This window comes from Cebus imitator, unplaced genomic scaffold, assembly GCF_001604975.1.
Source record: "Cebus imitator isolate Cc_AM_T3 unplaced genomic scaffold, Cebus_imitator-1.0 Scaffold218, whole genome shotgun sequence".
NCBI lineage: Eukaryota > Metazoa > Chordata > Mammalia > Primates > Cebidae > Cebus > Cebus imitator.
The window spans coordinates 3027198-3040974 of NW_016107533.1; the positions used below are offsets into that span (position 1 = coordinate 3027198).

A 13777-nucleotide genomic window follows, 5' to 3' on the forward strand; every position below is an offset into this window, starting at 1 on the left:
AACAGGAGGAACTTCAGAAAATTCACAGCTACATGGAAATTAAACAACATGCTCCTAATGGGTTGATGATAAAATTAAAAGGGAAACTAAAAAATATCTCGAGACAAACATCACTTCTTAAGCAATTTTGTTAACATACTTTCTTCTTTAAAATGGTACCATAACCTCTTTCATGAAGTACTGTGAGGCATAAATTAGAAAATGCTTGTACAGCCCCTGGTACAGCATCTGGGACATGGTCAGCTCCCCAGTAGGGGTGATGCTGATCTTGCCATCTCTGCCACAGTAACTATTGAATAATCTCTTAATTATTTTGTCAGAGATGCTCCTGAACAATCAATGGGTCAGTGAGGAAATTAAAAGGCAAATTAAAAAATTTCTTGAAGCAAATGCAAATGGAAACACATTGTACCAGAGCCTGTGGGATACACCAAAAGCAGCCCTTCCAAGAAAGTTGATAGCAGTAAACTCCTACATCAAAAAGATAGCTTGTCGGGCACAGTGGCTCACAGCTGTAATCCCAGAACTTTGGGAGGCCGAGGCAGGTGGATCACTTGGGGTCAGGAGTTTGAGACCAGCCTGGCCAACGTGGCAAAATCCTGTCTCTACCAAAAATACAAAAATTAGGCGTGGTGGCACACACCTGTAATCCCAGCTACTAGGAAGGCTAAAGGAAGAGAATTGCTTGAACCCAGGAGGCAGAGGTTGCAGTGAGCTGAGATTGTGCCACTGTACTCCAGCCTGGGCAACAGAGCAAGACTCTGTCTCAAAAAAAAAAAAAAGAGTCTATAAAAAAAAAAAAAAAAAAAAAAAAAAAAAAAACCAGATGGGTTAATAAGAGTTTTTTTTTGGATATTTTTTAAATCATAAGTTTTCTCTCCTGCNTCTCAAAAAAAAAAAAAAGAGAAAGCTCACACCTCCATCCTGGGTATTGAGACACTGTTTAAAAACAACAAAAACAAAACAAAACCCTCAAATAACCTAACGTGGCACATTAAGGAACTAGAAAAACACGAACAAATTAATCTCCAAATTAGTAAAAGGAACAAAGTAACAAAGATCAAAGCTGAAATAGGCACTAAAAAAGATCAACAAACTAAGTTGATTTTTTTTAAAAAGATAAAGAATATTGACAAGGCTTTAGCTAGACTAAAAAAAAAGAGAAATGACTCAAAGAAAATCAGAACCAAGAGACATTATAAACCGATACCACAGGAATACAAAGGAACAAGTATGAACAATTATATGCCAACAAATTGGATAACCTAGAAGAAATGGACAAATTCCTTGGCATATGCAATTTACTAAGATTGAATTATGAAGAAATAGAAAATCTGAATAATCCAATAATGAGTTAGGAGATTGAATCAGTAATGGAACATCTCCCATTTCTACTTATTATCATTTTAAGAGGCAGGGTCTCCGTCTGTCACCCAGGCTGGAGTGCAGTGGTGTGATCATAGATCACTGTAAGTTGAACTCCTGGGCTGAAATGATCCTTCTGCCTTAGCCTCTTGAGTAGCTGGCGCTATTGGTGTGTACCACTACATCCAGCAAACGTTTTTATTTTTTGTAGAGATGGGGTCTCACTATGTTGTCCAGGCTGGTCTTGAACTCCTAGCTTCAAGCAATTCCCCCAACCTGGGCCTCCCAAAGTGTTGGGATTACAGGTGTGAGCCACTGCACCCAGCCCTCTGTCAAACATTTAATAAGAAGATCTAATGACAGTTCTTCTCAAATGCTTCTAAAAATTGAGGCGGGAATACTTCCAAGCTCATTTAACAAGACTAGCATTACCTTGATACCAAAACCAGACAAGGATATAACCCAAAACACCTTAGGCCAAGATGTAAAAATCCTCAAGCAAATACTTGCAAACCAAATTTAACAGCATATTAAAGAGATCATTCACCGTGATTAAGTGGGATTCTCCCCAGGAATGCAAGAACAGCTCAACCTGTGTAAAACAGTAAATGTGATACACCGTATCAGCAGAATGAAGGGCAGAAACTGTAAGATTTTTTCAGTAGATGCAGAAAAAACATTTGACCAAAAAAGAAAAAAATTGTTAAATGTGCTTTCTTTTCTGAACTTAAGAACTTGCTTTTACAAAACCTTCCCAGAATCCCTGTACAAATCAACAGAATTTAGTTCTTAACACATTTCTCCTTCTTTAAAATGGTGCCATACCTTTCTCATGTTATTGTAAGGCATAAATGAAAAAGACTTGTACAGCACCTGGTCCAGCATCTGGGACAGGGTCAGCCTCCCAAAACGAGTGCTCCTGTTCTTGCCACCTACCCCACTGTAACTGCTGTTACCGTTTCATCATTAGCCTCATCGACCTCGTTGTTATTGATTGTAAACGGCAGTACCGTCATCATCTTCCAAATATGCCACTATGACTCTGTGAACTTGTCACTTCCTTTTTTTTTTTGAGGCAGAGTCTCGCTCTATTGCCAGGCTAGAGTGCAATGGCGTGATCCTGGCTCACTGCAACTTCCATTTTCCGGTCTCAAGCAATTCTCCTGCCTCGGCTTCCCAAGTAGCTGGGACTACAGGCACGCGCCAGCATGCCAGGCTAATTTTTTGTACTTTTAGTAGAGACGGGGTTTCACCATGCTGGCCAGGATGGTCTTGATCTCTTGACCTTGTGATCCACCCGTCTCAGCCTCCCAAGGTGCTGGGATTACAGGTGTGAGCCACCGCGCCCAGCTGAACTTGTCATTTTCTAAAGAGGAAACTCAAGCTTGAGGGGCCTTTTGGCATGGCATTTAGTGAATTGTGGGCCACAGGGTCCTTTTCTGCTTATTCCATTTTCCCTGCTCTTGTTTCTTCTCCTGCTTTTTTTTTTTTTTTTTTTTTTTTTTTTGTTTTTTTTTCTTCTTTTTTTTTTTTTTTTTTTTTTTTTTTTTTTTTTTTTTTTTTTTGTGAGACAGAGTCTCGCTCTGTTGCCCAGGCTGGAGTGCAGTGGCATGATCTTGGCTCGCTGCAACCTCCACCTCTGGGTTCAAGCGATTCCCCTGCCTCGGCCTCCCGAGTAGCTGGGATTGCAGGCAGCTGCCAACATGCCTGACTGCTTTTTGTATTTTTGGTAGAGATGGGGTTTCACCATGGTGGCCAGGCTGGTCTTGAACTCCTGACTTCACATGGTCTGCCTGCCTCAGCCTCCCAAAGTGCCAGGATTACAGGCATGAGCCACTGTGCCTGGATTCCTGCTGTTTTTATTGATTGGATGAATGTTCGCATATCCCATGAGCCAGGCGAGACACACTCTCCATGCACATACCAAGATGGTGTCACTTGTGCCATCTTTACTCTTTTGGGATCAGTTCCCAAGCTCTTTGACAATGAGAGCCCTATCACCTGGGCTTTACTCTTCAGTTCTGGTTGTTATTCCTCAGTCTTCAGCTTAATTAGGGTGCATCTATTTGGTAGTTTTGCAGTTGGTAACCTTGATGACTTCCACCGGTTTACGGTCTTGTATGTCTGAGATGTATGTCTGAAGTTCAGAGAGGTAAGATGACTTGGAGTAAAACTGCATGGTGAGCAGCTGGCAGAACTGGACCCTGAAACCAGATTTCTAAATGTGTGAATCTTGTCCCCTGTTTATCATATCATGGTGGTTCAATAATAGTTCTTTTTGGCCGGGTGCGGTGGCTCACGCCTGTAATCCCAGCACTTTGGGAGGCTGAGGCAGGTGGATCACGAGGTCAAGAGATCGAGACCATTCTGGTCAACATGGTGAAACCCTGTCTCTACTAAAAATACAAAAAATCAGCTGGGCATGGTGGTGCGTGCCTGTAATCTCAGCTACTCAGGAGTCTGAGGCAGGAGAATTGCCTGAACCCAGGAGGCGGAGGTTGCGGTGAGCCAAGATCGCGCCATTGCACCCCAGCCTGGGTAACAAGAGTGAATCTCCGTCTCAAAAAAAAAAAAAAAATAATAATAATAGTTCTTTTTGTTTAGTGTGGTGTGCTAGAGCTGTCAGCAGAAGAATTTGAGACTGAGGTTTGAAGGGACTAATTCTAGGTCACACAGCTAACAGGTGGAGCAGGTCTTTGTTTGTTTGTTTATTTTATTTTATTTTATTTTTTGAGACAGAGTCTCATTCTGTCACCCAGGCTGGAGTGCAGTGGCACGATCTCGGCTCACTGCAACCTCTGCCTCCTGGGTTTAAGCGATTCTCCTGCCTCAGTCTCCCAAGTAGCTGGGTTTACAGACATGCGCCACCATGCCTGGCTAATTTTTGTATTTTTAATAGAGACAGGGTTTCACCATATTGGCCAGGCTGGTCTCGAACTCTTTACCTTGTGATCCGTCTGCCTCGGCCTCCCAAAGTGCTGGGATTACAGGTGTGAGCCACCGCGCCCAGTGGTGGAGCAGGTCTTTAAGCCAGATCTGGCTTCCATGACCAGTCCTTTTCTCTTTACGCTGCTCTGCCCCTTCTATCTTTATGTCAGAAAACTGCCGAGCTTCCTTCTAGATGTCAGAGTTTGGCAAAAAAGTTATCATGTGCTTCTGCATCATGCAGCATTTTCCGAGAATGGGGAGATGGACTCATTTTGCATCTTTGGTCTCTTTTTTTTTTTTTTTTGAGACAGAGTCTCGCTTTTATCTCTCAGGTTGGAGTGCAATGGTGTGATCTCAGCTCACTGCAACCTCCACCTCCCAGGTTCAAGTGATTCTCCTGCCTCAGCCTCCCGAGTAGCTGGGATTACAGTGCCTGCCACCACACCCAGCTACTTTTTGTATTTTTTTAGTAGAGGTGGGGTTTCACCATGTTGGCCAGGCTGGTCTCAAACTCCTGACCTCAGGTGATCTGCCTTCCTTGGCCTCCCAAAATTTGGTCTCTTTTGGAATCAGATTCTATACAGACTTAACCCCATTTTTAAGCCACAGCCAACATGGCAAACTTCTATCAATTTTGCTTCTGTTCCAAAGGCTTCTGTTTTACTAACATGCACACATACATCTATGCATATGGATTTAAATAAGTTCTGGTGCAGGGAAGTCTAGGAGGCAGATAAAGAGAGATGAAACTCTGTGATTGGAAAGTCACTTCTGGAAACTAGACATATAGAGCAGACCTTGCTCTAACATTTCTCTTTGAAGCGCAATAATTTTTTTTTTTTTTTAAAACAATATAGGGCCCAGTCCTGTGTTTGACATCAAAGCTGTTTCCATCAGTCCAACCAATGTGATCTTAACCTGGAATAGTAGCAACCCAGCTCCTTCTGAGTACAAGTGCGAAGTAAAGAATGAGATGGAAAATGAGACAATTTCTGTTGTGCATCACAAGTGGTGTAACATCACAGACTTACATCCAGCGACTTCATATGTGTTTGCCGTTACTCCAGAAATAGGCAATAAGACCTGGGGAGATCCCAGAGTCATAAATGTCATCACAGGTAAGATGATTGGCTCCCAGGGATGATGACAAACCATTCCTTATTATCTTTTATTCTAAACTAGAAGAGAGAAAAGGTGCTGTGTTGTTTTAAGCCCAGGGGTTCAGGTGGCCAGATCATTCAGTATTAAGGTCCTGTGTGTTTTGGGAAGTTCTATCTACTTCTGTTTGGTTTTAAAAATCCTTTGTTATTGTTGGCCAATACCTACTCTTCTGTTAACACTCAGGAGTAGAGACCTCCTTAAAAACATGTTTTTATGGTCAATACCAGTCTTTTAAGCTCCCAGGAAATTGATGCTATGCTATATTCCCAGGAGCTTCTGTTGGGCAGGAAAGTTTGGTGTATTTTATAGAGGAGTGTGCATTTCAAATGAAACAAGAACTTGATGACATTTAATCATTTAAATTTTAATTTAGATTTGACAGATTTTTATTGATCCTAGATGTCAATTCTTAAGCCATCTGTTATGGTTGCAAACTTAGCTTTTTTCTTTCTTTCTTTTTTTTTTTTTTTTTGAGATGGAGTCTTGCTCTGTCACCCAGGCTGGAGTGCAGTGGCGCGATGGCAGCTCACTGCAACCTCCGCCTCCTGGGTTCCAGTGATTCTCCTGCCTCAGCCTCCGAAGTAGCTGGGAGTAGCTAATTTTCACATCTTTTAGTATAGACGGGGTTTCAACCATATTGGCCTGGCTGGTCTCAAACTCCTGACCTCATGATCCACCTGCCTCGGCCTCCCAGCGTGCTGGGATTACAAGTGTGAGCCACTGCGCCTGGCCTTTAGCTCTTTTTTTTTTTTTTTAAGGTGAAAAGAACCAAACATTTAAAAAAAACAAGTGAGAAACTCTTTTTAAGGTGAGGAGAAACAAAAATTGAAAAAAGAGGTCCTCTGTTAGTTTTCTGATCTTGGTGGGAGTTCTCGGGGGTGTGATCTCAGGGCTGGAGTCGGCCATGGGCGTCTGAGCTCTTGGAGGCCACAGCTGGAGGTGAGCAAGGTCTAGCCTGGCAAACCTCCCTGATGTTGAGCAGCAAACACGAAATAGTGGCTTCTGACAGTTTTACTCAGGAAATTATTTCTTTAAACAAAACCTTGCCCAGGAGCCCAATAAGTAAAAATAAGAAGAACCAGAGGGAGAAGAGCCAAAGAAATGGGTGTCACAGGCACCCTCACAAAACTCGTGGAGCTCCTCAGAGCACAATTTCAGGGGGTGAAACCCACCATGAAGATTTGCTCTGTTACACTGTGAAAGAGAGGGAAAGAAGGAGAGCACAGAGAGATGACAGAAGAGAAGAGCAGGAGAGAAAACACAGAATTTGGAAATGGTGACGAGGACAAGGTGATCCCGAGGGGGTGGCCACGGGACGCGGAAGTGCAGGAAGCATTAGATGAGGGGCTGAGTGCCTTTATCTACCTTAAAGCCCCGAGCACAGGTCCACGTTGGAGCAGGTCTGTCCACTGCTGTGTTCTGAGCACGGCCCATGTGCGTCGCTGTCCTTAATGTGATTTTGTCCTCACAGTAACCCTGGGGGCTGCAGCAGATGACACTGTAATGTGGAGAAGTTAAGTTTCTTCCAGCGTCTCAGTTACTGAGCATCAAGTGGTGGGGATGGAACCCAGGAGTCTAACTCCAGACTACCGTGGTGCAGTGATGCTCATAACAGCCACCTAGAGTCACTGAGCTGGGAATGTATTGGTTCCACATTACTTAATAAAGCAAAAAGGCACATGACTGACCCAATTTAGAAAGATAGACTGGATAAGGAAAATATGGCACATATACACCATGGAATACTATGCAGCCATAAAAAAGGATGAGCTCATGCCCTTTGATGGGACATGGATGAACTTGGAAACCATCATTCTCAGCAAACTGACACAAGAACAGAAAACCAACCACTGCATGTTCTCACTCATAAGTGGGTGTTGAACAGTGAGAACACATGGACACAAGGAGGGGAACATCACACATCAGGGCCTGTTGGGGTTGGGAGAGCTAGGGGAGGGACAGCCAGTGGTGGTGGGGTTTGGGGAGGGATAACATTAGGAGAAATACTTCATGTAGATGAAGGGGTGATGGATGCAGCAAACCACCATGGCATGTGTATACCTATGTAACAAACCTGCACATTTTGCACATGTGCCCCAAACATATATATATATATATGCACACACACACATATATGCGTATATACATACACAAACACACACGTGTATATATGTTAAAGAAATCTTTGCATGAGAAGCACATGCTGTGAGGAATCATCTCACCTTTTGCAGTTGGTTGGTGCCCTGGACTCCTCTAGGCCAGTGTCTTCACCCTCAGGCCCCTACAGCCCCGCAGGCAGGGTTTTGCGCTCTCTGCAGCACTGCCTGTGCTTTTCTCTACGTAAAGGCTGCAGCCCTGGGTTCTCCTGTCCCCACTGCTACCAGGAGTGTGTGTTCTTGAGCAAGCCGCCCTGCCTCTCGGGGTCTCCATGTTCTTACTGGGAAAGTGAGGGCAGTGCATGTCATTTTGGCTGAAGCGGTTTGACTTATGTCACCATCAACCAAATAAGATGATGGGAGGAAGGGCCAGGATATAGTGGAGATGGAATGTCTTCTGAAAAACCCCCTTGGGGCTGGGATATGGAATGTGCTGCTTAGTTGAAATGTCTTGGTGATTTAAAATGATATTATTTGCATTATCTTGGATTGAGGCCTTTAGATTAGTAAGCAGTCACTTTATTTGAGGCTTTGCTCCTGCTAGCTAAAACACATGTAATTAAATGCTACCATTTAAAAGGGCTGGTTTTGAAGGTTTAGAAGATTTCTCATCACTGTTGGGGTTAATCTTGGAGAAGAGTGTAGATCCTAAACAATTTCATTTTTAAGGTTTTTTCTTCTCTTCTGCCTTATTATTTTCTCCCCCAGTCCTGCTGTGAAATGATGGAAATGCACTGGACTCTGATAGAAAGGAAGTATTTTCAGAGTCACAATGGTGACTCACTGATGTCACTGACATCAGTGACTTCATTCATTCATTCATTCATTCTTTTTTTTTTTTTTTTTTAAAAAAACCTGCTCCCAGCACTGAACCCCAGTCATTCTTAATGAGGGTGCCTGCATATATCTTCCATTAATGCATGTTGTGTTTTTAAAATAGAGCCGATTCCAGTGTCTGACCTTAGTGTTGTCGACATGGATGTGAGGAAGGTTACTCTCACCTGGAGCAATGGCAACGGCACTGCCTCCTGCCGGATGCTTCTTGAAAGCCTTGGAAGCCACGAGGCGTCGACCCAAGACTTAGCGGTCAATATCTCGGACCTGAAGCCAGGGTTTAAATACAACATCAACCCATATCATCTAAAATCAAATGAGACAGAGGGAGCCCCCCTGGGCACAGAAGGTGGCTTGGGTGAGTTACAAAGGGTACCTCCCATCTCCCTTACTGGTTCTGACTTTCAGTAACTTAATGTTTTAAAAAAGAAATCGCTGTCCCTTGTGTATAGAGATTTAGAATTTATAGAGGGCTTTTCCTCCACATTTTAGTTTGATCCTCCACCTGCATGAGGAAGAAAACGTGTTCTGATTTTATAGGGGAACACATTGGGGCTGAGAACAGCAATAGGGCTTGAAGCTTTTTAGAGTCTGGCACCCAGGAAAGTAGAGGCCCTTTTAGCTTTCATTCAGTTGAGCAAATAACAGTGATATCAACCCAAGTTGGGCCTTCGGAGGAACTTACCACGTCCGCTGGCTGATGTTGGCATTGTCATTTGCAGGTTTCATGGCATTTGCAGAGGATCCCTAGGATAACCCCAGGAGGAGGACAGGCACTTACCCTGCATTTAACACTTAAGAAAACAGAGCTACAGAGTGGGTGTTGAGATCCTTGCTTGCAAGTGGCAGAAACCAGACTTTGGATAGCTCAGACAGAAGGAACAATTTATTGGCTCATGTGGATTTTCCTGCTAGGGGGAGGCCTTAGAGAAAGAGATGAGGCAATTCTCATCCCTCCCTCCTGCTTCTTTCTGTTCATCAGCTTCATTCTCAGAGCAGCTCCTGCTTCACACCCTGCAGCTGCCCCCCAGGGTCTGGTCCAGGGAAATGTGTCTTGAGGGGGCTCTGATTAGCAAAGTCTGCTTCACAGAGCCGTCCCTGGAAATCGATGCTGGGACAGGAGAAGATAATGTCGCAAAGAAGGGAGAATGACCTGAAATAAGCAGAGTTTGAAAGAGAAGTACCAGATATCTGTGGTGTTACCGGAATAATAGTACAAATGGAGATGGAGTGATCGGGCCTTTTTAGGGGCTGCATCTTTCTCCGGAGGAGGAAGGGAGCAGCTATTGATGGGGCACCCACTGTGGCCACTGTCTGATGGCCATCCGATGGGGCGGGGGCTCCGAAGGGAGATGGGGGATGTGTCCTTCTTGTGATTGATGTGTTTTTGTCTCCTGTGCTTGAAACAGATGCCAACGACACAGAGGGAAGCCAGGCAGGGCGCCCCACTGCCCCTGTGCGCCAAGAGTTCCCATCCTCCGGCCAGCAGTCCCGAGTCACGGAAGTCCTGCTTGTCGGGTTAAAGCCTGGCACCCGATACAATGCCACCGTTTATTCCCAAGCAGCCAATGGCACGGAAGGACAGCCCCAGACCAAAGAGTTCAGGACATGTAGGTTGAACTTTGTAAAATGGTGGCAGCCAGAGTTTCCTAGCACAATGTTCTGTCTCCGTTGATTCTGATTCTGAGTTATTTCTTGCATAACAACAAGTTTTGTCATCAGAGGGAGCTTCCTGGAGGAGATTTTGGACAGAGCAGATCTGGTCAGTTTCTTCTGACCTCCGCGGGCCGTGCACATCTCTCATGAAGTGCAATGAAATGCACGGAGCAGCCTCTGGGCACTGCCTCGCACTGTCTTTCACAACGCTGCATGGTGGCTGATGAGACAAGCTGGCATAATACTTTCCTCTTTTTCTTTTTTTTTTTGAGACAGTTTCCCTCTTGTTGCCCAGGCTGGAGTGCAATGGCATGATCTTGGCTCACCGCAACCTCCGCCTCCCAGGTTCAAGCGATGCTTCTGCCTCAGCCTCTCAAGTAGCTGGGATCACAGGCACCCGCTGCCACGCCCGGCTAATTTTGTATTTTTAGTATAGATGGGGTTTCTCCATGTTGGTCAGGCTGGTCTCGAACTCCTGACCTCAGGTAATCCACCCCCCTTGGCCTCTCAAAGTGCTGAGATTACAGGCATGAGCCATTGCGCCTGGCATACTTTCCTCTTAAAAACAGATAATCATTGCTTATTTTTTCCCCCACTTTGAGTTAAGAAACTGAGTTTCCTTTTCTCGCCTGCCCTTGTAATTCCTACCAGCCTTTCTATGGAAACGCTTGTTGACAAGCACATTCCTGCTTCCTCACTATAATTTATCAGCACTTCCACTCTATAAGTTCACCAATTATCTTTGGTGAAAAGAGCAGGAGAGGAACATGTTTGGGAATACTTAGAGGCAGTTACTGGCCAGGCTGTGTTACCTGTATAGGGCTAGAAGTTTTGGCAAGACATTGGTGAGAAGAGGTGCCTGTAAGGAATGACAGCTTTTCCTGGTATCCACGTCGAGGGAGGGTCCATTTGTGTCCTTCCTTGCCCCTGTACTGGTTTTGCTAACGTGGGGGTGGGGTGGGGAGGATGTGGCTGTAGGAGAGGCCACTTGACCTCATGGGGCCGGCAGTGACCTGGCAGGGGTGGCAAGCAGGACGCTCTCGGGTGAGGAGGGCTTGGATTCCACAGGGTGAGGATGGAGGGGGATGAAGGGGCTCCTCCATGGGTGTCATTGGCAGGGGTGGGGTGTCCTGCACCAAGCCATGCACCCAGGGCTGGGTCCAGCCAGGGGAAGGACCCTTTAACTGATCTGCTAAAAGGACCCGTGGATTTGTGTGGGCCTGGGGCCCCTGCTTTTTAAAGCAGTTTGAGCAAAAGCAAAGTAGTAGTGATTGCATCTCAGGCTCTCAGTGGTGTGAATTCACACACATCCTAGTTTGCACGGAACTGTCTTAATGCTTCGTAAATAATTATTATAATAGCCTTTCCCTCTCTATAAGGGATGAGTGTGTGTGTGTATAAATATGTCTTAGTCAGTTTGGGCTGCTGTAACAAATGACCACGCACCAGATAGTGTAAACAATGAACGTTTATTTCTCAGGGTTCTGGAGGCTGGAAGTCTGAGACTGGGGTGCAGCATGGCAGGGCTCTGGGCACAGGCCCTCTTCCTCTTCCGGGTTGCAGACTCCCTGGGTCTTCACATGGTTGAAGGGGTGAGGGAGGGATCTTTCTCCAGCTCTTTGATAAGGGCACTAATCCCATTCAGGAGGCAGGTAATTCATGACCTAAATTCATGACTTAATTACCTTCCAAAAGCCCCACGTCCTAAAACCATCACATTGGGGGTTAGGATTTCAACAGGAATTTTATGGGGACAGAAACATTCAGTCTGTTGCAAACACACACACACACACACACGCACGCACGCACAGACAGACACACACACATACACAGACACACAGAGACACACACAGACACACATACATACATACACAGAGACACACACAGACACACACACAGACACACACACAGATAAACACACATTTCTACCCACCCACTTTTTAAGTGACTAGTTAGGTGGGGCAGCGTTAAAGAAAGCATCAGAGGACATTGTTGAGGCCTCCAGGACTATCCCACTGCAGAAAGCCACCTCTAGGGCTGAAGGGCTGCGGACAGGGTGTTTCTGGAGCCCAGTGAAAGCTGGGGCAGTGCAGGACAGGAGGCCCAGAGCAGGAGGTGATGGAGGAAGCATCGACTCCTTTCTCCTGTGGCCCCCCAGGGGCCTGCCCATTGGCTCATGGTGGAACAGGTCACAGCTCCTGTAGCAAGGCCCCTGGGGACGCCTAGCGCAGGATCAGCCTCCTGAGCACCAAGCAGGCAAGGGAAGGGCAGGGGGCACGTTGGGAGGGTGGAGTGGGCAGGTGGCCAGTAACTGGCACTCGGTTTACCTTTTCTTGAGGTTAGGATCATTCTCCCAGTTTTATAGATGAGGAAGCTGAGCTCAAGTGGTTTTCCCATGGCCCACCTGGCTGTCACAGCAGAGTGAGCCCTGGAACCCAGATCTGCCTCGTCTGGACTTCTGTGATCTCAGGTGGTCACGTAGATCACGACGTTCACTCTTGCATCATTTATGTTTGACAACTTTTCTGGGTTGCCAAACACAAATGATGCAAGAATGACATCATCTGGGTCAAATCTCTAAAGTCAACTTAAAGGAACAAAGGGTAACCCTGCAGGAGCTGCCATTGGCGAGGTTGTTTCTTCACCGCCCGGCGATGCCCGACTTTGGCCGGGACCCTCATGCTTTCCTAGCTGTGGTTCATGGTGTAGAGGAAGGAACAGTTCCTAGGGCAGTTTCCTGGCTCAACAGCATGCCCTGATGACTTCTCCCTCTCTCTGCCTCTCTCTGTCTTGGCCATTCTGGTTATTTTTAACTCCCTTGTGTTCTCACAGATGCTCCTCAGGTTTTTGATGTCACTGTTGGGAACATCAGTACCACAAGCCTGATCCTGACCTGGAAAATCAATGATAGCGACCCGTCCTCTGTCTACACCTACAAGGTAGACGTGGCGGGGGACATGCATTCCCTCAATGGCACCGTCAGCGAGACTCGCGCCATCATCTCGGGCCTCCGCTCCAGCACCTTCTACAACATCACAGTGCGTCCTTTCCTGGATGGCACCGAGGGCACGCCGGGCTTCCTCCAAGTGTACACCCGTGAGTTCATGCATGGCTCTCGCTCCCCTTTCCTGCTGTCCTGCTATGTGCCAGGCCCAGACTCTGGCCATGTGATGTAATAATGGTGACTGTTGGCTGACCGCACGCCGAGCTTCGTGTGACGTGCTTTCCTCGCACTGGCTCATTGTATGCTCACAACAGCCCCGTGACGTGGTTGGCAGTAGCCTTATTTTCTAGATGGGAAGCCAAGGCTGAGAGAGGTGCTAGGCAGGTGTCACAGCTGGAAAGTGGCAGAGGTGAGATGAAAACCTCTGGTGTTTCTCACCTGGAGCCTGCACTTATCACTCTTTCCAGTGTAGAAGAGAGGTAGAGTGAATTGATACAGGGAGGCAGAAATGACCTTGATATTCACGTCCCCTTGTCTTTTGGGTGCTGACATTATAATAATCACTGGCACAGCTGTATCTCATCTTTGTTTGCTTGTCCCTTAAGAATAAGATTTCATGCCGGGTGCGGTGGCTCAAGCCTGTAATCCCAGCACTTTGGGAGGCCGAGGCGGGTGGATCACGAGGTCAAGAGATCGAGACCATCCTGGTCAACACGGTGAAACCCTGTCTCTA

At 46.1% G+C, this 13777-nt stretch overlaps 1 protein-coding gene across 1 annotated transcript in view; it reads left to right on the forward strand.

Moving 5' to 3' along the window:
- PTPRJ (protein tyrosine phosphatase receptor type J) overlaps positions 1-13777 on the forward strand; it is a 201495-nt gene that overhangs the window by 145341 nt on the left and 42377 nt on the right. The window contains exons 5-8 of the mRNA XM_017549448.1: positions 5151-5411; positions 8551-8802; positions 9854-10054; positions 12933-13196. Of these exons, the coding sequence (XP_017404937.1) occupies positions 5151-5411; positions 8551-8802; positions 9854-10054; positions 12933-13196 (978 nt within the window). The remainder of the gene's footprint in view (positions 1-5150; positions 5412-8550; positions 8803-9853; positions 10055-12932; positions 13197-13777) is intronic.